A 26,941-nucleotide genomic window follows, 5' to 3' on the forward strand; every position below is an offset into this window, starting at 1 on the left:
TAAGACTAAGGCTTCCAATTTTGTCAGCCTTCCCCTCTGATCGGGCAAATTTGGAAAAGAGATTTAACAAAATACAAGACATGGTGAAAAGCTTTCTAGTGCTCAGATTTTTCTAAACATTGTCAGAGAACTCTTGGAAACTCTATGATCTTCCTTTAGGAATTATAAAAAAAAGCCTGGTACACTAAGGAAACAGATCAAACCATTAATCCCATTTCAGTTCCAGCAGAAATATTCAAGGACAGGATTTTTAATGATTAAACCGTACATCTTAATACATGCCTAAATCAATGTAGCAATCATACTTGCATATCTAAACAGTCTAACAATTGCAAAGTTAGTACTTTAAGATTTTCAGACTGAGGATATTATTTTTCTAGCTTCTAATAATGATAGAAACTAAATGTGATTTTCTTCTCCTATTAGAAGAAAAATATTTGTTATAAAACTTATTAGAAACTAAAGTTATTCACGATTACTATATATATGAACATATATGATGACCACAAATGTTTTCCAACTTAGATATTATGGTACATTCTAGTTGTGTCCAACTTGGCATGATAAAATGACACATGATCTGGTATCTAGGATTACTCTCTGACTGCAAGCTACTGAAAACAACTTCTTTGTAACAAGTGATGACACTTGGGTGATGACACTCTTATGTGTTCCAGAGCAAGATGTCTTGTGTACTAACTAAAATATAAATAGAATGTTTATCAGTGAATGCAACCTTTCTTTTCCTATTACATCAGAGTATTTTTCTCCTTAGACTGCAACCCTAAAAGTTCAGAAAACAAGATTGATGTATCTTTATTTAAATGCAGTAGATCTTACCATTTTTACCTCTACACGTATTTGTTTCTTATTGTTGAAGCTCTGTACATCGGCTTCCAAAATATCATGTCCCACAAAACATAACTAATGTTACAGTTATTGAACATTCTGGGTTTCATATTACAGTAGTAATCCAGGAACATTTCCTTCAATCTGAGCGTACAGTTGGTTGCCAGAACAGCTGCAAGTGGACAATTGGTTCTTTTACACTAGCATTAGGCATCAGTAATTAATGAGTTTCAGCTGGATGACATTCTACACTGGATTGCACAGTAATTTAAATGGCTCGCAGAAATCCATTTCTAGTCTAAAATGAATTGTGACCTAAGCACAGAAGGTTTTGTTCCATGTTTAAAACATTAGAAAATTCACTTACTGCATGCCAAGTAGATCCAGCAGTGAGTTCAGATTTTTCCAACAATAGTACATCCTTCATGCCAGCCTTGGCCAAATGATAGGCAAGACTGACACCAACACAGCCACCTCCAATAATTACGGTTTCTGCTGTGTCTTTCCATTTTGTTTCTACAGAAGATGGCTTTTGTTCCCTGGGGGACAAATGAACAAATATAATGATGGATACTTATTCCTGCATACTTTACATAAAGTTACATATATCAACTGTTCTTTGTATACCTTTTATTAACAGTTAAATTGTAAGACATTAATAGAATTTTGAGCTATACAGATGAAAATGATAAACACTAACTGGCACAGTTTTAGATCGAACATCAGGATCAAAAACCAAGAATGGCATGGGGAATTATTTCTTAATTTCTTTATTGTTGTTTACTTACAGACAGAATCTTGCTAGATTAAAGCAATTATCTGCATAACTATAGATAAACCCAGTGTGCTGCTGAAGAGGTGGGTGGGTGTCCGTCTTCGCCTCTTTCTGCCCATCAGCCATTTTTGCCAGTATCCTTTTGCAGAGATTCCAAAATGGGTAGATAGCATATCAATAGCGATTCTAGACTATGATTCCTGATCAACTGAACATTCATGCAACTTGAAAATTTCAACAATAATTCTGTGCATTGTTTAATGCCATTTGTACATCTTTTACTGTGCCAACATGCTGTCTAATTATAATTTGCTAAAGAGGTTCCAAAGTATAGTTTAATAATTCTTTTTTAATGGATTTTATGTAATAAGAACAAAAATAGAAGAACGAGTACAAAAATGTTAAAAAATTACAAATGATAGACTACATAATATGTCACCTATTTAAAAATAATATAAGTTAAATCATGCACAAGAGGCAAAACTAATCTGGAGGCATTCCATATGGAGCTATGTGAATGGCTCATCCATGTTCTGTTGGATTCAGAATAATAAATTATAGATAAGAAATGAAGGAGAAACATCTCATTTTCATCAACATACCCAGATAGTCCTCGATTTACGACCACAATTGAGCCCAAAATTTCTGTTGCTAAGCAAAACAGTTAAGTGAGTTTTACTCCATTTTATGATCTTTCTTGCTACACTTCTTGTTAAGTGAGTCACTGCAATTGTTAAATTAGTAACATAGTTAAATTCATCTGGTTTTCCCATTTACTTTGCTTGTCAGAAGATTGCAAAAGGTGATCACATGACCCTGGGATACTACAATTGTCATAAGTATGAACCAGTTGCCAAACACCTGAATTTTGAACATGTGACCATCAGGATGCTACAACAGTCTTAAGTGTGAAAAAAAGGTCATAATTCACTTTTTTTCAGTACTGTTGTAACTTCGAACAGTCACTAAATGAACACAACAGTCAAGGGCTACCTGTAATTATCCAAGAAGCCAACTGAGTTATTCTAAAATGCTGCAGAGTAGTTTACAAACAGACCAATGAACTGTGTTTGTTTGATGTAAAATATGCCAGGAATAGGTTTATGAATTGAATTTCCGTAACATTTAACCGTCAGTTAGTTTAATGCTTGCATTTGCACAATGTACTAAGTTTAATGTTTTAACTTTGCTTCTTTTTCTTATTTACCCTGTTAGGCAACTTAGTTGACTTCTTGGTTAACTTATAATTTAATGTATTGAGCAATCCAAGAAAATAGATTACAGTACAGTAATTCCGTAACAAGCTAGGTGTGCTGTGCAAGCACAGGGATAAAATTCAAGGATATTTCCAGTTATTTGTTGCGCAATTATTCTGTCATTTAAGTGAATATCTAGATTTCATCATACACAACTCATCAATCTATATTTTCTGCTTCTCTGTTTTTCTACAATAACAAAAATCCATTGAAAAATAATAGGTGAAATAACTGCAGTGTGTTTCTGACTGGCAGCATTAGCCACTCTTTTTTAAAGGATCTAACCAGGCATGCAATAGGCATGAAATACAGTATATACACGCCTAAATAGTATGGGGTGAGCAATCCTGTCACTAGATCAGGGACAGCTTAGTAGTTCAACTTTGTGCTTGGCCACAAAGTCTCTTGCATGACTTTGATCCATGCACTATTCTATCTTGCTTTTTGTTTGAAAATTATTAATTAAAGAAGAATGCAGTAGCCCAGCCCCCCCCTCCATTGGAGGAAGGGTAGAATAAAATGCAAATACATACTGGACTTGAGATTATTTGGACTCTGGGAAGAAGTAACACACATGCAACACACACACACACACACACACCGTAATATTTAAGTTGTTTTAATGTCCTGGAATATCTAGGAATGGGGATTTAAGAGGTGTGTACGGGCAAACTACAGGAACGGGGCGAGGTAGCTATTTGAGCAAACCACGCCGCAAACTACAATGTCTGTGCAGAAGCCAAAACTATCTTTGTGGATTACCCTCGCCCTCGTACTGTCTGAAAAAGAGACGCCAAAATACCCCACCAACCATACAAGGGAGAGCTGAAGCCGGACTCACCACCTGTCAGTGGTCGGGCTGCAAGCAAAACCTCGAGAAGGTACGAGAAAGGCGGGCTGTTTAGCTCGCAGTTTTACTGACAGCAATCTCCGCGTTCCCCGGAGCATAGCTTTCCCCTCGAAGACGCCAGTGGATGGCAAGGGGCACAAAGATCCCCCCGACCTCCCTTTCAAACCAAGCAAAAAACTTCGAGTTCCCTTAGTTGGCAGCCTAAGCGGAGGGGCCCGGAACCGCCCGTTGCAGGCGATAGGTAGAATCAGCTTCTTTAGCGACCCTCCTGGGAGGGAGGAGACAGTGTCCGGATTGCGTCGTCCCGCGGACACTCCTGGGACTCCGTTCAAGTGGTTGCAGAGGGGAATCGGGGGCGGCGGAGGGGAATAGGGCTATCTGAGGGGACGAAGAGAGGCTGGCTCGGGAAGCAGAAATGCAGCGGGAATCTTGGCATCGCCTGATATTTAGTCTGACAACGGTATACACATAGGCGAGCCCGATGCGTAGGTTACTGCCTCTGATTAAAGAAATAATTCAACTTGGCTTTCCATGAAAGTTTGGAGAAAAGATTGCAGCCAAACAAGACCAACTAAATCTTCAGACTTTTTTTTTTTTTTACTAGTGTAGAAATTAGTGCACGTTCATAAAGTTATTCTAAGTCTACTAATAGGCGCACTGTTTTAAAATCCCGATAATGGTACATGTGGGCTGCTTAAGCAGGGTACGGAGAAATAACTGTAGGGGTATCTCTATCTCCACTAAAATGTACACACGTGTCTATGTACGTATGTTGGAAATCATAGCAGGTTACCTCACGGTCTTTCGGTGGGAAAAAGAAATGCCTTTCCCCCACCTGGCATCATTCGAAAGTTGGGAGTACGATTCCCAAGGCCCCGTGCATCGTGTGGGGACGAGGGGGAGGTAGTTGCGAATGATGGAAGCCGCTGTGCTCAAGGCACGTTCCAAAAATATTAGACTTGGAAAAGCCTGCTCCAAAACGGCCCTTCCATTTTTGCGTATTTTTAGATACACATTCTGCGTATGCTTGTGCAAATAAGCGTCTTTACACAGTCCTGCGAGGGGGACGCCTCGCACTCGAGTTATGGCGGAAAGAGATCAGCAGGGAGACCACTGAACTCGCTGCCTCCGTAGCTAACCTTCAGGCCTCTCCCAATCCGCCCCGGGCTCCGAATCCGCCCACCTCAGACTCCAGCCTATAAAATGCGAGGTCGGCGGGTTGTGCTTACCCTGCTTTGTTAAAGGAGAGTTGGGACCCGGTGGCGGACGAGGAGAAGTGCGGCCAGCGGGAATATTTCGTCATGGCACCTATTGGAGGGAGCTCTAAAGCAAAGAAGGTAAAAAGAACAAGTGGCCTTTCGGGACGCGTTTCTCTATTCTCTTTTGCAGGGAGCGAAATACAAGGAAAGGGCCCCTCTTGTTGGCGAGGTTGCCTATTAAAGTACTCATTGGGAGTACTACTCTTGCAAACTTCTTGGAATTAGAAGAGTAGAAGCGATGGCGAGGAATGGTTAGAAGGGGAAAGTACCAAACACGAGTTGAGAGAAATGAATGCCAACTATCTTTTCTCACTTGGCTTTTTTACTGCAAGTTTTACTGCTATGGTTAGATCCGTTGTGTAAAATAACCAGGGAACACAAACCTTGTTCTGATATTCCTTATTCCGATTATTATTTTTTTATTCTTTATTTTGTGATGCATACAATGTTTTCTTGTATAATATTTATAGAAGTTAATGTGGGCTGATTTAATTGATGGCAGAAATAGCTGCCCAATTGTATTCCCTGCATTTGGGAAAAGATAGTTATACAACACTTTCCATAGTTCTAACTTATGCATCCACAGACATATAATGTAATGACATAGTAGCCCCATTCTGGGACAATCAGGATTCTGGATAAAGCTGGTTCAGTCAAGACTGAAAGCTGAGTCACAATTTCCATATACGAAGTACATGCAAAAATTGGATTTTTTATCCTTTTAGAGAGGAGATGCATTGCTTTAAAATTGCACACAACATATAAATAAAAACTAATGCTTTTCTATTATGAGTAGAACTTATAAAAAGAAAAGTTATACTGTCTGAGCTAAGGACAGAACTGACTCTGATAATAGATGATTAATATTTGTGAAGTGATAAATTTAAATGAAAGTAACTGAAGAAAACCTAGGAGGATTATTTGATATAATCAGTGCTACTTTTTAATATTACAAAGAACCAAATTTTAAAGTGTTTTAGGAATCATCAGTAAAATTCATATAAGTTGAAAGTTAATAAAACCAGAGGGTTAACCAATTAGCATTAATTAAGAGATTCTTCATGAGAAATCCTGGTGCTTTACAAATTTTCCATGTGATTCTTACTTCATCAGAATAGTTAATTTAACCATATATAATTGAAATTATTTGGTCAATTTTTGATTAATGTATTTCCATGGTGTTAGGGTGAGATCCAATTCATACTGTTTTCATTTGGAAATCAGAGTTTTATAAGTTTGATCAAGTAATCTTCTGGAAAAAAGCTAAAAAGTGTGTGTAGGGGGAAAGAAACATGCAAGAACAATTGAGTCTGATAGTAAACAACAAATTTCTGCAGTTATGAAAAGTTAACAGGACAGCTGTCGTACCTTATGAGTATGATATGGAGGGCTAAATACTCTCAATGGTATTTTGTCACTTTTTTTGAGAATAATTGAATATAAAACTTTTTAGGAAAATATAACTTCAAAAAGTAGACCAGATACTTCTCTGACTGAAGGGTAGGAAAAACACCAAGAAGCAATTTCAGCCTACTAATGGTCATGGTAATTTTGCTCTTAGTAGATTTTATACTCCATTCCTAGCATCTTCAGGAAGAGTTGAAAAACACCCCTAGCTGAAATCCATTGCTGTAGAGCAGTGGCCTCCAAACTTTTGAGTACCAGGGACCAGTTCCATGGAGAGATGTTTTTCCATATACTGGAGGAGGCGTGGCTTTGCATGTTGCCTGTATGCCATGGATGAGGCTGCGCTTGTTTGTGCAGACCAGTTTCTGGCATGCCACGGCCCAGTGCTGGTCCACATACTAGAGTTGGGGATTCCTGCTGTAGTGTAGACATTCATTATCTATCTGCATGTACCCTTGTCCGATTCAGTATATAGCTTTGAATAAATTCCTCTGTCTTTTTACATTTAGTTAAAGAAAACCTGTAAACAATCCCATCTGTTCTGGTCTCTTTCTGCACACAAAAGAAAGTGTTTCTTTAGAATGATAACTCACAATGTTTGGCAGAAGGGGGAAGTAAGTTAGTTTGTGCAGGGTAGTGTATGTTTGTTCTGGGACAGTAACTCAAATTCTGACTGGGAAAATTCCAAGAATCTTGTATTATAACTAAAATACAAGTTAACACTTACCAGAGTTCCAGTAATCCTATTAGTCAGTTATTCTGTACCCACCCACTTTCTTTGGTTAAGAAGGCGATAGCACTTTAAACTACCATAGTTAGGATAAACTCTGAAAGCATGTAATCAGTTCTTTGCAGTCTGATTCCACTTTCTTTTATATCTAATTCCACCATTACATTTTTGCAGACGTAGTAATCATTTCTTATAGTCACACTGAACACTACAGTGGTTTTAAGTCCAGAAGAAATTTAAATTTTGACTGCATGTGTTGGCTGTTAAAGTCTTCCCTAAATATTCTGGAATTGTGTATTGCAAAATAGAGTACAAAGTTTACATTAAGAAGACAATTTTCCTATAACTCCTTTAGTTTTTGCTATAGAATAGTAGTAATTTACTCTTCCAAAAATGTTTTTGTACCCACACACTGAAGGGGATAAATAATATATAAAGAGTATACAGTTGGCAACTATGCTCATAGCAGTTGATACCCAATAGGTGGCTGAAGCATAAAGAGAGATTTGAATGGATATGTTGGAAAGATACTAGCAGATATTTCTATTTAACAAGCTTGTTCATAAAAATGCTAAATATGTTAGAATATTGAATGTTAATACTTAATAATTATTAGTATCTGATAACCTCTGCTTTGGTGATAATAATCCAAGAACTGGTTGGAAAGGAATATGAGTTTCTTTAGATTTTTATCCTGCCTTTTTTAAAACATACAACTCAAAGTGGCAATGCACCCTCTTCCTATTTTCCCTATTGTAATAACTCTATGAGCCACAGTGGTGCAGTGGTTAGAATGCAGTACTGCAGGCTACTTCTGCTGACTGCCAGCTGCCTGCCTTCCAAGATGGGTAAAATGAGGACCCAGATTGTTGGGGACAATATGCTGACTCTGAAATTGCTTAGAGTGGGCTGTAAAAGCACTGTGAAACAGTATATAAATGTAAGTGCTATTGCTATTGCTATGAGGTGCATTGGGCTGTGACTGGCTGAACGTCACCCAGTTTGTTTTTCATGGCCAAGGTGGGACTAGAATTCACAGTCTCCTTGTTTCTAGGCAAACAGCTTAAACTGCTATACTAAATTGGCTTTCATCTTATAGTTACTACTGTATATGAATTAGTTTGTCTATATAGCAAATGTATACTATTGTTTGATAATACAGGTAGTCCTTGGCTTATGATTATACAGGTAATCCTGGAGGTATGACAGATCAATAATAATTGTTCAAACAAACCCCCACCCCAAAAGCTTTGTATTAGCCATCCAATGATTTGCCCTTAACGTAGAATTCTTACATTTGGGGAGCTGCCGCTGCATGCCCACCTGTCTATTCCACCCCCCACATACTAGAGTAAGCCCAGTGCCCCAAAGCACCGGGCCTACTCTGCCCCCCCACAATATTCCAAACAGTCCTCTTCCACCACTCAAAATTCATTGTTTACCTTCTGAAGATGCGCAAAATTCAGGAGGCTGAGAAGGAGCCACATATTGTGAAACCTGAGCTAATACTGGACAAAATAACTTCATCGTCAGCAGACCCACATCAGGTTACAAAATTCAGGCTTTTCTATCCAGTACAAGGAGGAAACACTTTTGCATTTTGTGGAGTAACTCAGCAAAGCAGATTCTTTCTTTCAAATCTGCTTCCTTTGAAAAGTCAATCATAACTTCAAATATTTGTTAAACGATGGCTACCTATACTTCAGTGCTACCATCAGGTTCACATTCTTTTTAAAGTTTACAGGAAACATTATTGTCATTTTAGGGTATTTTAGAACGGCTAGATGCTGGAGAAATTGTGATTGGTGATGGAGGATTTGTCATTGCTCTTGAAAAGAGAGGTTATGTAAAAGCTGGACCTTGGACTCCAGAAGCTACAGTGGAAAACCCTGAAGCAGGTAATGTATATTTATGTATTCATCAAATTAAATTTGAGGGGCTGCCACAAAGAAGAGGGGATCAAATTATTCTCCAAAGCACCAGAGGACAGGACAAGAAATTATGGTTGGAAACTAATCAAAGAGAGAAGCAATCTGGAATTAAAAGAGAAACTTTCTAACAGTAAGCACAATTAACCAGTGAAACAGCTTGCCTTTAGAAATTGTGGGTGTTCCATCACTGGAGGTTTTTTAAGAAGAGACTGGATGGTCACTTGTCTGAGATTGTATCGGTTCTCCTGCTTGAGCAGGGGGCTGGATTAGAAGACCTAGTCTATTCTTTTTAAAAAAAAAAAAAGTTTTATTTGGGTTTTCAAACATAAAAAATACAAGTAAAACATCTTTTTTGAAAATAGCATGGTCCCGGGTTGAACTTCTTTATACAGACACAAAACTCAATTTAATGCTCCTTTTTGTATTCTATTCCATATCTTATACTATTTTACATTTTCTATATACTTTTTCCCCTCTTTTAATTTCCCAATTTTATTTTGATTATCTCATCTCAATTCAAATCATTATATTTATACTTTTGTCTGTTCTGTTTCAATTTCAAATTATCTTTTCTCATTAAACAAATTTTCTCCTGTAGTTACTAATTGGAGTATGACACCTTTATATCTTTAAATTACATCCATTCAACTCTTATTTAAACTTCAATATATACCTTAAGTTTATGACCTTCAATATAATACATAATACATAACTTCCAATTGAATTCTGCTTGGCACATTCTTATAATACACACTATATTCTTTAAAAAAAAGAAAGATTGTAAATATATGTAATTATAAACTCTCATTCCATTCCAGTTCAGTTCTATCATTAATAATCATTAAAATCTTAACATCTTTAACACTTCTTTTCAATTAAATATCATACTTTCTTAAAAACACATATAATCTCCATAATTAATTTTTCCCCTATTTCTCTTCACATGTTTTATAAATCATTAAATATACCTTTTGTTACATTTATTTATTGACAAGCATTCCACTGAATTATGATAGCTATTTTATCAGACATTTTACTCATACATTGTTTCATATTTTCTAAAATTATTTCTGTTTCTAATATAACCATACTATCTTATATACCTTTGCAGAATCCCTTTTTCCATTAAATTTTCACCCCTTATCTCTAAATAGGCCCTGTTTCTCTCTATTTTGTTTCTGTCCTTTATGACTTCTTTTCCTTTCTTTCTTCCCTCTCATCTTTTTCCTCCCCTTTTTACCCCCTTGTCTCTCTAGTCCTAATTCTCTCTTCTGCATTTCCCTCTTCTATGGCTTTCTGGTTTTATACTTATTTTTCAATCTATTCTTTTTTTGGGTTATTTTTCCCAGTCTTAAACTTTCCGTTCTCTTTCCCCCTTTTCCTTTTTTCCCCCACCTAAGATTACTTGTTCATTAAAGATGGCTTCTCCTTTGTCGCAAACTTCTTGTTCTGCAGACATTTCTTGTTGTTTCTCATAATTCCAAATCTCCATTTCTAAAAACTGAAATACGAAGCCAAAAGAATCTCTCCCTTCTTGTGCATCTTCTTTGTACTTTTTAAGTTCCACTTTCAATTCTTCTAAAAGTGGAGCCATTTTAAACAGTTTTAAACAACCACCCGATTGATTTTAGTCATTCAAAACAATAACCAAGAATCCAGAAATCATCAAGTAATCCAGATAGTCCCGAGTTATATCTTCTTATTTCTTTTTTGACTTTCTCTTCCTGGGGTTTTTGTTGCGATATTTCAGTTAGAATGTATCTTTTGGAAGTCTTGTTGAGATTTTGCTGTAAGTTCTTTTTTAATTCCAGGCAGTCTCCTCCCTTCCAGATCCTGCCCTTTTATTCTTTTTCTCTCCTTTCCTGTTTTCAAAAGCTTTTAATTATCCAGAAATCTTTATTATCCCTTTGACTTTCTATTTTCAGCATTAAATGCCTATTGATGTCAAAGTGGATTTTTTTCCAATTTCTTACTTAAGTCTCTTAGCTGTCAGTATAGGAAAAGGAGAGAAAAAAACCAAATCTTTTCCCTTTTCTCTCTCCTTTGCAGCTTAAAAATCTTCTTAGGGAACAATGTTATTGTTTTTTATAGTTTCAATTCCAGGGTACCTTATTTGTTGCATTTGCTGTTTGACCCGCTCAACCAAAACTTTCTCTTCTTATCTTCCTCCTGCACATTCTTTTCCGGTCGAGTTCTTCTTTGTGGTGGCCATTTCGGATCACTGCTGCAACCGCCATCGGGAAAGGGAGTAATGGCCAGCTGGAGAGGAGAGATGCAGCTCTCCTCAACCCTGCAGGCAATCTACCCGTTCTTCACCATCTCTACGGGGTGGCTTAGCCCCGAAACCAGCTGGCTCGGGGCGTTCCAGCAGGGAGCACGGATTGAAGCCTCGCAGAGACGATGTTTCAGTCTGTCGCTGAAGAAGCTCAAACCGGAAGTTCCCAGCTCTAGTCTATTCTAAATTCTAAATCAAATATTTGGAATTGGCTAGTGACCCAGTTGTAGAATAAACATATTGCTCCAGTCCAGATAAAATTAGTTACAGGTAGTCCTCAATTGACAACAGTTCATTTAGTGACAATTCAAAGCTACAACAGTGAAAAAAGTGACTTACGACCATTTTTCATACTTATGACTGCTGTAGCATCCCCATGGTCATGTGATTTACATTCAGCTGCTTGACAACTGATTCATATTTATGGTGGTTGCAGTATGTGAACATCTTTTGCAACCTTCTGACAAGCACAGTCAATGAGGAAGCCAGATTCACGTAACAACATGTTACTAATTTAACAACTGCAGTGATTCACTAAAAAAAATGTGGACAGAAAAGTCATAAAATAGAACAAAACTCACTTAACAAATTTCTCAGCAACATAAAGCCGGGGCTCAGTTGTGATTGTAAGTCAAGGATTATCTGTATTAGTAAGGCTTCAAATTTCATTTGCTAAAGACATAACCATATTTTGCTTAACTTCTTTCAGTTATTCAATCATAATGAATTAGGTAAACACCGTTCACCACATTCTGTATGTACTACTGAAAATAGTTCTATTTATATTTCCTGTTCTTATCTATAGCTAACTTTTACTGTTTTTTCAAGCAGGGAAAAGAAAGTTAGAAACATTGTTTGCCCAAATCAACATCTGTGAAGTGAGCCTAGCGTTCCTCCTAATTTAAATGTCTTGTTTATCTGTAGGGATCTGCATGTGGAATAATTTAATTAATAATTCTTCATGTACCATTTACAAGCTGTGATGTGCAGGATTTCTTTGAGCTAAAGTAATAGTTTTTCTAAACAAGTCAATTATGACTTTCTAACTATGGTTACAGAAAAATGTCGAGTCATTTTAAAAAATTAACTCAAGACACTTCAAACACAAAACGAGATAGATGAAACAAGATAGATACATATAGATGAAACTCGAAAAATTAGAATATCATGCAAAAGTTCATTTATTTCAGTAATGCAACTTAAAAGGTGAAACTAATATATGAGATAGACTCATTACATGCAAAGCAAGATAGTTCAAGCCATGATTTGTCATAATTGTGATGATTATGGCTTGCAGCTCATGAAAACCCCAAATCCACAATCTCAAAATTAGAATATTACATGCAATCAATAAAACAAGGATTGTACAGAGAACAATATCGGACCTCTGAAAAGTATACATATGCATATGTACTCAGTACTTGGTTTGGGCCCCTTTTGCAGCAATTACTGCCTCAATGCGGCGTGGCTTGGAAGCTATCAGCCTGTGGCACTGCTGAGGTGTTATGAAAGACCAGGATGCTTCAATAGCGGCCTTCAGCTCTTTTGCATTGTTCGGTCTCATGTGTCTCATCTTTCTCTTGGCAATGTCCTATAGATTCCCTATGGGGTTCAGGTCAGGCGAGTTTGCTGGCCAGTCAAGCACAGTAATCCCACGGTCATTGAACCAGGTTTTGGTGCTTTTGGCAGTGTGGGCAGGTGCCAAGTCCTGCTGGAAAATGAAGTCAGCATCTCCATAAAGCTAATCTGCGGAAGGAAGCATGAAGTGCTCCAAAATCTCCTGGTAGACGGCTGCGTTGACCCTGGACTTAATGAAGCACAGTGGACCAACACCAGCAGATGACATGGCTCCCCAAATCAACACAGACCGTGGAAACTTCACACTGGACTTCAAGCATCTTCCAGTGTGTGCCTCTCCATTCTTCCTCCAGACTCTGGGTCCTTGGTTTCCAAATGACATGCAAAAGTTGCTCTCATCAGAAAAGAGGACTTTGGGCCACTGAGCAACAGACCAGTTCTGTTTTTCTTTAGCCCAGATAAGATGCTTCTGATGTTTGTTGTTCAGGAGCAGCTTGACAAGAGGAATACAGCATTTGAAGCCCATGTCCAGGATCCGTCTATGTGTGATGGCTCTTGATGCACTGACTCCATCCTCAGTTCACTCCTTAGGAAAGTCTCCCCAACACTTTTTAATGACCTTTTCCTGATAATCCTCTCCAGGCTGTGGTCATCCCTGCTGCTTGTGCACCTTTTTCTTCCACACTTTCCCCTTCCACATAACTTTCTATTAATGTGCTTTGATACAGCACTTTGGGAACATCCAAAAGGCTTTCCCTCCTTATGGAGGGAGTCAATGATGGTTTTCTGCACAACTGTCAGGTCAGCAGTCTTTCCCATGATTGTGATTCCTACTGAGCCAGACTGAGAGACCATTTAAAGGCTCAGGAACCCTTTGCAGGTGTTATGGCTTAATTAGCTGATTAGAGTGGGACACTTTGAGCCTAGAATATTGAGTCTTTTCACAATATTCTAATTTTCTGAGATTGTGGATTTGGGGTTTTCATGAGCTGTAAGCCATAATCATCACAATTATGACACATCATGGCTTGAACTATCTTGCTTTGCATATAATGAGTCTATCTCATATATTAGTTTCACCTTTTAAGTTGCATTACTGAAATAAATGAACTTTTGCACGATATTCTAATTTTTCGAGTTTCATCTGTAGAATCATAGAGGCAATATATTTGTACAGTGCTAACAGTATGATTAACTCTTGACTTTGCTTCAATATTTGGTAGTTCGTCAGCTTCATCGAGAATTCCTCAGGGCTGGAGCAAACGTTTTACAGACATTCAGCTTTTATGCCAGTGATGATAAATTAGAGAACAGAGGAAACTATGCAGCTGATACATTTTCTGTAAGTAGTTTCAACCACTTTTTATTAGTAATTTTGACAAGTAAGCAGAGTTTTAAAAATTGTTCTGTCCAAGCCTCATTCAAAGCAAACACAAGAGATGAAAGCAAAACTTTTTTAATGCTTCTCTGTGAATTGTGTTCATTCATAGTAAAACGCTATTAAAAACTAATTGTCCCAGATAAGAACAAGCCTTGCCAAGGTTGTGCAAGGCTGCCAAGAACAGTAGATTAAATTGCAAGGAAATAATCAAAACCAAAAGTCTCCAAACACAAACCAGGATAGTCCGAACTTCCACAAGACTTGAAGTGCAAGAATTTCTTTGCTTCCTGCAAAGAATCCCACATCTGAGGACTGGCTTTTATCCCTTAAGGGAGGAGCCATCACCTTGCAGCCTTACTCCCAAGTCGCCTGTGCTGCTGCGGCTGCTTTTTCCTTCAAGCAGTCCTACGTGCATGCACACTGGGAATAGGCTCCTCGGGGTTCTCTGCATCACTGCTGCCAACCTCCACAAGCTCCGAAGGCAACACCCCATTCTCTGATATTCCTGGCCCCATCCCTGCATCATCCGAGTCTTCGCTCTCCGAGACTGCTGCAGGCGAACCACAACAAAAATGTATATTTAATCTTGATACTTTTGTGTTGCTACAGTTGAAGCAAAAGTATTCAGGTAATCCTCAAGACCACAGTTGGAACCAGAATGTTCATCTCTAAGCAATGCAGTTGTTAAATAAACCATACCCAATTTTCTGACCTTTTTGTCATGGTCATTCAGTGAGCCACTTTGGTCATTACACAAACCACATAGTTGTTAAATGAATCTGGTTCCCCCCCACTGACTTTGCTTGTTGGAAGCTCCCTTTTGAAGGCAACAAATGGCAATCAAATGACCACAGAACACTGCAATGCTCGTAAATGCATGCCAGTTGCCAGGTACCCAAATTGGGATCACATCACTGTGTTGTGGTTCGCCGGCAGCAGGTCTCGGAGAGTGAGGACTTGGATGAGGGGCCTGCATGTGATGCAGGGATGGGGCCAGGACCATCAGGGAGTGGAATGCTGCCTTCAGAGATTGTGCCCCTCATTACCTGCACATTCTGGACAGGGACAAGCAAAGATCCAGATGTAGCCTGCAGGCCATAAAATGTCCAGGTCTAGTCTGGACACATGCTGATCTGCCATCCCTGGCTCAAACTCCTTACCCCAAAATGGGCTATTACTACTATGTACATTAAATTGGTCAGAGTCATCTCTCTTAATAAGGCTTCCACAATTTCTGTATCCTTTTGATCGGTTTCCCTTGGTTAGGTGTAATTAATCAGATTGGACAAAGGTCAAGTTTAAAGGGTAATCTGCACTTCTCCAATACTGTATATACTGTATTTCTGTAGGCTACTGCAACTGGAAATGATCGAAGTGTTGCTCCATTCTCATGTATAAATCAAAAGTATGCCAGTTAACACTTGACAACCATTGCTTGCTTTGTGGAATTGCTGACTGATAAAATGCACAATACTTTAACTGTATAATATAGGTCATTTTAATTTTTTTCGTATAATATTATGTATATTATTTAATACCCTGTTTTGAAGAGGCCTGAAGACTAAGTTCTTTACTCAGGCCTTTGATAAGGATAACTGAAGCCTTCTTTTAATCTAGGTTGTTTTTCGTTTCCATCAGGTTTGTCATTCTGCCATCTACTCTTTTTTTGTTTCTTGTTGTTAATGCCTTGTTTCCATGTTTTTAATCACTTGTAAACCACTAACAGTCACTAGGAGTTGGGCAGCATGCACATTTAAGTAATGATAATAAAAATTCACACTTTAATCTTTTTATACCATTAGGGCCAAAAAATAAATGAAGCTGCTTGTGACATTGCAAAAGAAGTTGCTCAAGAAGGTGATGCTTTGGTGGCTGGAGGTGTTAGTCAAACACCTTCATACTTAAGCTGCAAGAGTAAAACTGAAGTAAAAACGATCTTTCGAAAGCAGTTGCAAGTTTTTATCAAAAAAGAGGTGGACTTCCTGATTGCAGAGGTAAATAAATTCACTGACAAATTACAAGTATTGCTTATCTGGGGACAAAGACTTTGTTGCTTTATAATGGAAATATCAATGCTTTGGAGCATCAGAATCTGTTAGTATCTTTATTTTATTTTTACTCTTAATGACATAAGGACAGAAGAGGCAAATGGGACTGCAGTGAGGCAGAGACTTGGCAAAGCTTTATTGCACAAGAAAGCTTTAATTTGTGCAAAATCTGTGTTCATCTCCTAGTTGAATTATATTCTACCTCAGTTGTACTTCAAATTCCAAGACCTTTCTTGATAATATGATACACAGACACATGAAACCATATACATATATGGATATATTTATATCCTTCCTTTGGAATAATAACCCAGGCCTCAGACAAAAGCATTGAATTGAAGCACTTGGAAAGTTCTCACACTAAATTAAGAAAATTCACTATTCTAAGATTTAAAGTAAGTTACTATATGGTTAAAGATACCTTTGGTAGTATAGGTGGGAATGGGACAACTTGATGTGGCAAACTCATCCACAGCTGACTTGATGTGGCAAACTCATTCCAACCAACTTGCAGTGGGCGAACTTGCCATGGCAAACTCACTACAAGACAATTGTGGGACAATTTAACAATTCTTTTTAAAATAAATAAAAATTATTCTATTTTTTTTATTCACATTTCATTCTGTCTCCTTTTGCATCCTTTAATGATTCTACTCCATCATTTCTTTGATATTAGTGTAACTCTTTTCCCTCAGCAAGTTGTCCTGTGGCAAGATGGCCATGGTGAGTTGTCCGTGGTTAGTTGGCTGTGGCAGGTTGGTCTTGGCAAGCTGGCCACGGCGAATTGTCATAGACCCTAGTAGTGGTATCCCTTCCTTACAACTATGAAAAGTGACTTATGACTGTTTTTTACACTTACGACCATTGCAGTATCCCCATGGTCACGTGATCAAAATTTGGACACTTGGCCCCTGGCTCATATTTATGATCCAATTGCAGTGTCCTGGGGTCATGTGATCATCTTTTGCGCCTTTCTGCCAAAGTCAGTGGGGAAGCCAGATTCACTTTACAAACGTGTTACTAACTTTATCAGCTACGGTGATTCATTTAACACAGAGGTGGGCAACTATGGCCCCTTTATGACTTGTGGACTTCAACTCCCAAAATTCCTGAGCTAGCATGGCTTGCTCAGGAATTCTGGGAGTTGAAGTCCATAATTCATAAAAGGGCCATAGTTGCCCACCCCTGATTTAACACCTGTGGCAAGAAATGTTTTATAACATGGGGCAAAACTGACTTAACAACTGCCTCGCTTAGCAGTGGAAATTTTGGGCTCAGTTCAGGGGTGGGATTTAACTGGTGTTACTACCAGTTTGGTGACTACGTACACGCTGCACGTGTGTGTAAAAGAACCTTAAGCTGTGCCACTTGGACAGCTGAAAAGCGATGCACGCAGGTGCGCAGCATTTGAAAAGCCTCTTTTTCCCTGCTTTTTCAACCTCAGCTGTGCCGTGCAAAGCAGCTGAGGTTGAAAAAGCAGGAAATAAAGCACAGGTAAGAGCCCGGGCAGGCGGGTGGGCCAAACAGCAACAAACAGAACCGGTTCGGTGTCTGCTGCTCTTGAGCTATCAGTTCTATAGAACCAGGCAGAACTGGTAGCATCCCACCCTGGCTCAATTGTGATCATAAGTCAAGTAAATATCTGGAACTAGTCTTTAGAAACAACTTGGCTTCTTATTTTTATCTTAACATATTGCATTTTTTAAAAACAAATGTTCCTCAACTTGTTTTCTAAATTCTTTTTGTAAATTGTTGCTAGTATTTTGAACATGTTGAAGAAGCCACATGGGCAGTTGAAACTTTAAAAGAATCTGGGTTGCCAGTTGCAGTTACTCTATGCATTGGCCCAGAAGGAGACATGGATGGTGTACCACCAGGAGAATGTGCTGTTCGACTAGTTAATGCTGGTAAGATGTTACTTTCATTATCAATTTTGATTCAAACTTCATTCCTGGCAATGTCATGGATGTGTCCATATAATTTTATTGGCAATAATATAGAAGAAGCAATTTGTTGTTGCCTTCAGGGATACTTTCCAAGGTAGCCTAAGTTCTGATATTCCTATCTAAGATTTAAAAGAGTTAAAGAAAGGTATTGTGCTTCTCTCTGTCTCTGTCTCTCTCTCTCTCTTTTTTTGGCTTTTTAGTGATTTTCATCACAACAAAAATATAGCTTCTCACCATTTTTAAGGTGATTCCATTCAAACATCTTTAAAATGCAGTTAGTTTTACAAAAGATTAAAAGAGGTGAATCCTGAGCATTATCTTTAAAAATCTTGACCCTAAAAAATATTACAGAAAATGTCACTTCTTGTTTCTTAGGGGCTTCTATTGTTGGAGTAAACTGCCACTTTGATCCAGCTACTTGTCTTAGAACTATAAAACTCATGAAGGAAGGTTTGGCAACTGCAAAACTAAAAGCACACCTGATGTCACAGCCACTTGCTTTTCATACCCCTGATTGTGGGAAGCAGGGTTTTATTGATCTACCAGAGTTTCCTTTTGGTAAGATTACATTGCTCTTTTTTATAGTTATTAAGGTAGGAGAAAAATAGTGCAAAAAGATTAAAATCAGATACATGCTGGGATTAAAACTGCACACATAATTTTAGAAAAGACTTGCATACGGTTGGTCTAAAATGAAATCTACGCTTAAAATGCAGGTTATTTGATAACTTAAACCAAAATAAAGAAATTTTTCAAGAGTGTAACCTAAGGTACAAGGATGTATAATATAGATTAGATTGTGATGATTTCTTCACAGATACTTTAACTGGAACAGACACAGGTACATTAAAATATGTTTGTCTTCCTTTTAAATAATAAAACTGTTGTATCCTGAAATACAAGTAGTAAACTGTAATCTAGTTATTTTTTATTTCACAAAATATAATGCAGAAAGTTCTGTGATTATCCCTATAAAGAGAGAATAGTCAATTCTAACTGGAAAAATTACTGATTAGGAAAATAGAAGTGAAGATGCTGTTCACTCAAGGATGTGTACTCAGTTGATTTATATTTTTAGATATTCACCTAAGCATGATTTGAATTGAAAACCAAAATATTCAAAAGACACCATACTGGAGAAAGCTTGGGTTGAACGTAATAGGGCAGACCAAGTTTTAAAAATTACTTAAGAGAAATGCTTATAGAAAATATTATGGAAACAAAAGACCCTGTGAAATGGAACTGACTGGAGCACAATATTTATTTCCTCTCAAAAAATAGAGTAAAAAAGATGCATCATGAGGAAACATTTCAGAATCCAGAAATGCTCTTTGGTTCTATGCCTCTAGACTAGGACTCCCCAGAACTACAATGGAAAAAATAGGAATAGAAAAAATTAGTTGGCACTGGGATTTAGACAATTCCATTTAAATATCCCAAATTCAAAGATAAGGAGACTCTTTAGCGCAGTGGTTAGAGTGCAGTACTGCAAGCTACTTCTGCAGCCAGCTGCCTACAATTTGGCAGTTCAGATCCTACCAGGCTCATGGCTGACTCAGCCTTCCATCCTTCCGAGGTGGGTAAAATGAGGAGCCAAATTGTTGGGTCCCCTTAAGCCCCTTAGAGAGCTCTGTAAAGCACTATAAAGTGGTATATAAGTAAGTGCTATTGCTATTTATGTGAATTTCATATTTAAATATTTTATCAAACCAATAATATCCCCCCCCCCAAAAAAAACCCCCAAAGACAGAAACTAGGTAAGTAAAGGAAGCAAATCAAGCAAGCAAAAACTGTTCTTTGTCATATCTTTTTGAAAGATTTTGACTGTAAGGATTTATTCTTGTTATAGAGACCCATCTAGGCTAGTCCTGTTTGACAGTATTGGCACTATCAAGCAATTTCTGGTATAGTGCTTTGATTTTCAAGACTTTCATCTATTCCAAAAGATGTAAGCAAGAATGGTAGTCTATTGAGGTTCTAAACCAGGAGTGTCAAACTCAATTTCATTGAGGGCCGCATCAGTGTTGTTTGACCTTGGGGGGCAGGTGGGTGTGACCAGCTTGATGTCACTCATGTTGAGGATGCCTGTGGTGGCCTGAGTGCTCTGCCAGTGAAAATGGGCTCCCCGGCTCCATTTTCCCTGGCAGAGAGTTGCAGGAGGCCACTGTGGCAGCTGAAAATGGAGCTCGGGAGCCTGTTTTCATGGCAGAAGCACTGCAGGCTGGATTTCCAGAGCAGCCCCATGGGCCAGACCTAAGCACCCCGCAGGGAGGATCAGCCCCCGGGCCTTGGAGTTTGAAACCCCTGTTCTAAACTAAAGTACTGAGATTCTAAACTAAACTGAGGTTCAGTTTAAAGCATTTTCTATCTTTGGATTTCTTATACTAATCTATAAAATTAGAGTAACAGCTGTTCCTTGTGAACACTCTGAAAAAGTTCAACAAACACATGATATATCTGTTTTTTGTCTTCCAACCCTTTCCTTGATTCACCTTCCTGAAACATGTTTTTCTTTTAAAGTGAAGTTTCAAGTGCAATGATTTAAGTGAGACTGAAGCTGAGCTCTTTGAAATTGCTCCATATCTATTCTGCATTAAAATTGCTACTTTTTTCACTACATGTTATTATTTTGTTTAAAAATCCAGAGAACAAATTACATTGGAGTTGCATGTAATTCATACCTGAGAGAGTGTGTCAAAATGAATGGAATTGGATCTATCAATTGGAAGCAGACTTTGGAAAGATTTATGTCTGTCCCTATACTGTATTCTGCTGCTTGCTCGGGATGATAGTAGGGGAAAATGAGGGACTTTACATTATTTGAATTTGCCCAAGGGCAGAAAATGGTTCAAGTAGCTGTTCCCACAACTCTTCCAGTTAAAGTATTTTTGCATTTTCCCTGGGGTTGGGCCTGTATTTAATAAATATGGGGATTGATGAAAAGAGTACAAAAATCCAGGACTTCCGGTTTGAAGGGCTTCGGCGACAGACAGAAATCCGCGATCGTGTGCAGTTTCTGTCTGGGCTCGCCGCTGGAGCGCCCCGAGCCGGCTGGTTTCGGGGCTAAGCCACCCCGTAGAGGTGGTGAAGAGGTGGGAGACCACCAGCAGGATCAAGGAAAGCCGCATCTCTCCTCCTCAGCTGGCCATTACTCCCTTTCCCGAAGGCGGTAGCAGCGGTGGTCAGAAATGGCCACCACAAAAAAGAACTCGACCGGAAAAGAACGTGCAGGAGGAAGATAAGAAGTGAAAGTTTTGGCTGACCGGGTTAAATTGTAAAAGCAACAACCAAGGTACCCTGAAATTTAAACTTCCAAAAAATAACATTGCTCCCAAAGAAGAGTCGGAAGCAGCGAAGGAAAGTGAAAAGGGAAAGGTTTGGCTTTTTTTTTTTTCTTCTTCTCTCTCCTTCCCTATACTGACAACTAAGAGACTTAAATAAGAAATCGGAAAAATTCGCTTTGACATCAATAGGCAATTAAGCTGAAAATAAAACAAAATGCCAAAGGGATAATAAAGATTTCTGGACATTAAAAACTTTTTTTTTCATAAGCAGAAAGGGAGAGAAAAAGAATAAGGGCAGGATCTGGAAGAGGGAGGAGACTGCCTGGAATTAAAAAGAATCTAAAGTAAAATTTCAACAAGACTTCTAAAAGATACATTCTAACTGAAACTTTGCAACTAAATAGTAACCCCAGGAAGAGAAAGTGAAAAAAAAGAGCAAAAAAGAAACAGTTTGCATGTATTTGGATTATTTGGTTATTTTAGGATTTTTGGTTATATTTGAATGACTAAAATCAATCAGGTGGTTGTTTAAAAATTTATACGATGGCACCACTTCTGGATGAATTGAAAATGGAACTTAAAAAGTACAAAGAAGATGCACAAGAAGGGAAGGGTTCTTTTGGCTTTGTTTTTTAATTCTTAGAAATGGAGATTTGGAACTATGAGAAACAACAAGAAAAGACTGCAAAACAAGAAGACTGGGACAAAGAAGAAACTATCTTTAATGAACAAGTAATTCTAAGTAGGGAAGAAAAAGGAAAGGGGGCAAAGAGAATGGAGAATTTAAGACTTAAAAAAACAACCAAAGAAAAGAAAAATAATTTGAAAAATAAGTATAATACTGGAAAGCAACAGAAAAGGGGAATACAGAAGAGAGAAATAGAGGTAGAAAGACAAGGGGGTAAAAAGGGGAGAGAGAAGAAGAGAGGGAAGAAGGAAAGGAAAAGAAGTTACAAAGGACCGGGGCAAGATATAGAGAAACAGGACCTATTTAGAGATAATGGGTGAAAATCTAACTGAAAAAGGGATTCTGTAAAGGTACATAAGATTGCGTTGTTATATTAGTAATAGAAATAACTTTAGAAAATTGGAAACAACGTATGATTAAAATGAGGGATAAAATAAGTGTAATTTAGTGAAATGTTTGTGAATAAAATAAGTGAAATAAAATAAATGAGAAAATTGAATTAGGAAGGAACGGGAACATTTTAATTAGTCAATGTTTTATAAAATATAAGTGAAGGGGGGGGGAAATTAACTATGGAAAGTTTATAATTGTTCCCATAGAAGTATGATATTTAATTGAAAAGTAATGTTAAAGATGTTAAGACTTTAATGAATATTAATATTAATGATAGAATTGAATTTGAATGGAATGTTGTTTTAATTATATACATTTATAATTTTTTTCTTTTTTTAAGAATACATTGTGTATTTTAAGAATGTACCAAGCAGAATCCGAATGGAAGTTTTGTATTATATTGAATGTTACAACTTTAGGGAAAAGATATAAAGGCGTCATACTCCAATCAGTAACTACAGGAGAAATTTTGTTTAATGAGAAAAGATAATAGATAATTGAAACAGGACAGACAAAAAATATAAATACAATGATTTGAATTGAGATAAGATAATTAAAATAAAATTGAGAAAATTAAAAGAGGGGAGAAGCTATGCAGAAAATGTAAAATAGTAATAAGATATTGGATAGAATATAAAAATGAGCATGAACCTGAATTTGTGTCTGTACGAAGAAATGTAACCCGGGATTATGCTGCTTTCAAAAAAGATGTTTTATTTGTATTTTTTTTTTCTCTTTGTGAAAACTCAAATAAAATTTACAAAAAAAAGAAAAGAGTAAAAAAATCCTGTTAAATGGGGTGGGGGATGTTCTGCAGCATCAAACTTAGAAAAACTGAAAGCTGAGTGGCAAGGAATGTTTGTTTGTAAATAGTAAACAACTCCTACAAGTGATTTTAAGTAATTTTAAGATTAGGTCAATCTTGTGGCAGGAGACTATTCCCAAAGATGGAGCCCCTCATGACAATGTCTGGAAACTTTTAAAAGCTAAAGTAGAGTGAATAAATGCATGATTACCTAACTTGGTTCATGGAGATCAAAGTAACATTGAGGATAATGCTAAAGTTTTATCAGCTCCGTGCATAATATTAACTGAATATTACAATGAATATTTAAAAATTCATATCATTACAGCTTTGGAGCCAAGAATTTTAACCCGATGGGATGTTCACAAATATGCCAGAGAAGCTTACAATTTAGGGATCAGATATATTGGAGGATGCTGTGGATTTGAACCATATCATATCAGAGCAATTGCTGAGGAGTTGGCCCCAGAAAAAGGTTTTTTACCCCGTGCATCTGAAAAACATGGTAGCTGGGGGAGTGATTTGAGTATGCATACTAAACCCTGGGTTAGAGCAAGGTAAGTGTACTTTTAATTTTGGTAGTAAAATAATTGATTTAAAATATAGTTACTCATCAAGTTACAACAATTGGGAGCAGAAATTCTGTCGCTTAATGATGTGGTTGTTAAAATTATCTTTCTGCTGCCATCCAGTGGTTGCCTGGATTTTTGCAGCTCAGATATTGAAAACCCAATAGAGCCAGAACATATATTATCTCTCTGCTGCCATCCAATTGATAAACTGAAAGTTTTGAGATCATTTGTTCCAGCCACCTGTCCTATTCTAGAACCCATTATTGAGTTGCCTCATAGAAAAACTATCCCAGCTTCTCTTTAAATGCTTAAATGATTTGAATGATTCTTGACTCTTGACGAATGTATCTTTTCTTTTTTGTACATTGAGAGCATTTGCACCAAGACAAATTCCTTGTTTGCCTAATCACACTTGGCCAATAAAGAATTCTATCTATCTATTCTAACAAAAGAGAGTCCAGTATTTCATGTTCCAGTTTGTTCTGTTACTGAATCAACTAGAGTTCTTAGGGAATTGGGCAGATATTATTATTATTATTATTATTATTATTATTATTATTATTATTATTATTATTATTATTATTATTATTATTATTATTATTATTAATAATAATCTTTTATTGTTGAAAAATTATTTAGATGTCCAATTATAATAAGATTCCTTATAATTTAAACTATTGTTTTTGCCTTCTGTACCAAGTTTGGCCCATTTTCCCCATGATGGCCTTTCAAAGACAGCTAAGATGTTTTTGCATAGTCTTTTTCTCCAGGCTAAACAAGCCTCCAACAGTTTCTCTTCTTCCATTTGCTTTTTGGGTGCTTTCTTCTGTATATGTTCTCATAAGATGTAATTCACATAACTAAACACAGTCCATATTTTGCTATCTTCTCTGCTAGGATCTTGGGAAACTTGGGAAATCAAATGTTTTGCAAAATCAGAATTGCACTATGTCTGTTACATTCCTATGGTCAGCTAAACTGATCACAATAAAAATGGAGATTGGCATGATATATTCTGCTAAGCAATACATTATTTTCTAAATACTCACAGAATGTTTAATAATAGTTAATAATACATAATAACATAAATAATAGTTATTTAGATCCTCTTTCACCCTTTTCACTCTTTAATCCTGTGCCACTAAACCATGATTTCTCACAGATCAGAAAAAGGGTTCCAGGGTGATATTCTCAAATTCCTTCAAATCTCGTGAATGTAACTACTGGTCCTGGAGACTTAGAAACTCATTTATAGTAGCCAGGTGCTGCCTAACTTTTGATTGTCTCTATGGGATAATTGATCTGCTTAGGCCTATTTCAACAGTTCCCCTTGAAGCAAAATAGGGACTGAGAAACTTTCTTTTTCTTCCCCTTGTCACCTCTTAAGATTATCTTTCTTTACCAAGTAGTGGCTTACCCCTTCCTTTTTTTCTTCCTCTTACTATCAAACTGACTTTTTATATACTTTATGAGTCTAGGTTCTATTTTCACCTGTAGGTATTTACTATTTGGAACTCTTTCTAGGATATTATGCTCATACATGCCTCTTCATACAGTCTAGAGTTCACTGTGCATCCACAAACCACAAAGATCTGTTTCCTCTGTTTCTTGGTTTTTATAATTACTGTTGATAGTCATGACAAAATAGATTAGAAACCTGTCATTTTACATTTCTTTATAGCCACTAATTGGCTTTGTTTGTTTTGTATTTAGGGCTAGAAAAGAGTACTGGGAAAATATGTTACCTGCTTCAGGTCGGCCATTTTGTCCCTCACTGTCAAAGCCAGATGATTGGGAAGTGACCAAGGGCGATCTGATACAGCAGAGAGAAGCAACAACTGAACAACAGCTGAAAGAGCTTTTCAAGAAACAATCATTCAGATCCAAAACTGTACCTTAAATTAGCAGCAATTTAATAGCAATTAAAATTACAATCATTATTAAATGAACAGATGATGCAGGCAAATGTAATTCATAGACCTCAAACATTATCTACTTTTTCCCACATGGTAATGCAGACAGAAAAGATTCCTCATCTTTGACCCTATTGAAATAATTTTATTAAATACCATAGGACTGTCCAATTGAAAGAAAGCAGATAGACATTCTGTAGCTAAGCTAGTAAAGTGGTTTTTTTTAAAACTATGCTGGCTCAATGCAATTAGAAACTCTATAAGGCCAAATTGTGATCTTTTTTCCTTTGGTTCCAGTGTTGCAGTTTGAGATTTCCATAGAAGCACAACACAGTCCTACAGATTCTTGATTATTCTGACATACCCCTCCAGTACCCAGCTTTGGCCATTTCTGCCAGGGGTTCCATAGATGAGTCATGCTTGTGAAACCTGTGAAAATTCCATTATATAAAACGGTTATTTCTTCAATAACAATTGCTGGCTCCAGATTGTGCTTTTAAGTTACACTGCATTCAGTTACATTTCATTCCCAAAGTCTGGGTTTAAGATTACAGGCAAAGTATGAGTGCATTTTAGATTAGATACAATTTAGCTTCAGCTGGGTTGCTACTGTAACATAATTTTGAGGGGTGAGGCTTTTATGTAGAGCAATGTTTAGCAAAATACCAAGGTACTAAATACTTTAAAAAGCAGATATGTTTTCAGTCTGTGATGTTTCAGTCAACTATCCTCTTAACAGATTAAATATCTGTTGCCCATTCAGGAAACCAAATAGGAAAACTTATTCCTACAATAATGTTTTTTTTTAAATTAACTTGTTTGCTTTATATTTAAGCGGACCCATATTAAACTTCAGTGCTGTTTTCTCACTGGGACAAAGGATTCCTATACTGTATTTTGGGACAGATATACAAATACTCTTCTTGATTTGGATGTTCTTAAAATTATATGTTTATAGTTTAAGCAGTTCACTCTGAGATGGACAAATAAAATTAATAAAA

At 37.2% G+C, this 26,941-nt stretch overlaps 2 protein-coding genes across 3 annotated transcripts in view; one reads left to right on the forward strand and one right to left on the reverse strand.

Annotated features, from left to right (window-relative positions):
• Positions 1 to 4,862, reverse strand: part of DMGDH (dimethylglycine dehydrogenase) — a 40,217-nt gene extending 35,355 nt beyond the window's left edge. The window contains exons 1-2 of one of the 2 annotated variants that reach the window (XM_087927189.1): positions 4,524 to 4,862; positions 1,217 to 1,388 (exon numbers count right to left, since the gene is read on the reverse strand). In XM_087927189.1, the coding sequence (XP_087783315.1) occupies positions 1,217 to 1,276 (60 nt within the window). In that variant the 5' untranslated portion in view covers positions 1,277 to 1,388; positions 4,524 to 4,862. Of the gene's footprint in view, positions 1 to 1,216; positions 1,389 to 3,721; positions 4,060 to 4,523 lie in introns of those variants that run through there. The other variant, XM_026717719.2, reaches the window with a different exon arrangement.
• Positions 4,863 to 4,957: 95 nt separating this feature from the next.
• LOC113447452 (betaine--homocysteine S-methyltransferase 1-like) lies at positions 4,958 to 26,941 on the forward strand. The gene is made up of 8 exons (XM_026717676.2): positions 4,958 to 5,067; positions 8,892 to 9,024; positions 14,134 to 14,252; positions 16,094 to 16,285; positions 18,099 to 18,246; positions 18,661 to 18,843; positions 23,784 to 24,012; positions 25,741 to 26,941. Exons 1-8 carry the CDS (start codon positions 5,032 to 5,034, stop codon positions 25,925 to 25,927), a joined length of 1,227 nt encoding a protein of 408 aa, XP_026573461.1. The 5' UTR covers positions 4,958 to 5,031; the 3' UTR covers positions 25,928 to 26,941.

The sequence above is a fragment of the Pseudonaja textilis genome, chromosome 2 (genome assembly GCF_049901715.1).
Source record: "Pseudonaja textilis isolate UNSWEBS1 chromosome 2, rPseTex1.2, whole genome shotgun sequence".
Lineage (NCBI taxonomy): Eukaryota > Metazoa > Chordata > Lepidosauria > Squamata > Elapidae > Pseudonaja > Pseudonaja textilis.

What these genes read in the sequence shown, in the direction of transcription:
- LOC113447452 (XM_026717676.2), top strand. Translation starts at nt 5,032, where the DNA reads ATGGCACCTATTGGAGGGAGCTCTAAAGCAAAGAAG. An exon ending in AGTGGAAAACCCTGAAGCAG is followed by an intron (nt 9,025 to 14,133) that starts GTAATGTATATT and finishes AATATTTGGTAG; the next exon opens with TTCGTCAGCTTCATCGAGAA. An exon ending in AAACCCTGGGTTAGAGCAAG is followed by an intron (nt 24,013 to 25,740) that starts GTAAGTGTACTT and finishes TTTTGTATTTAG; the next exon opens with GGCTAGAAAAGAGTACTGGG.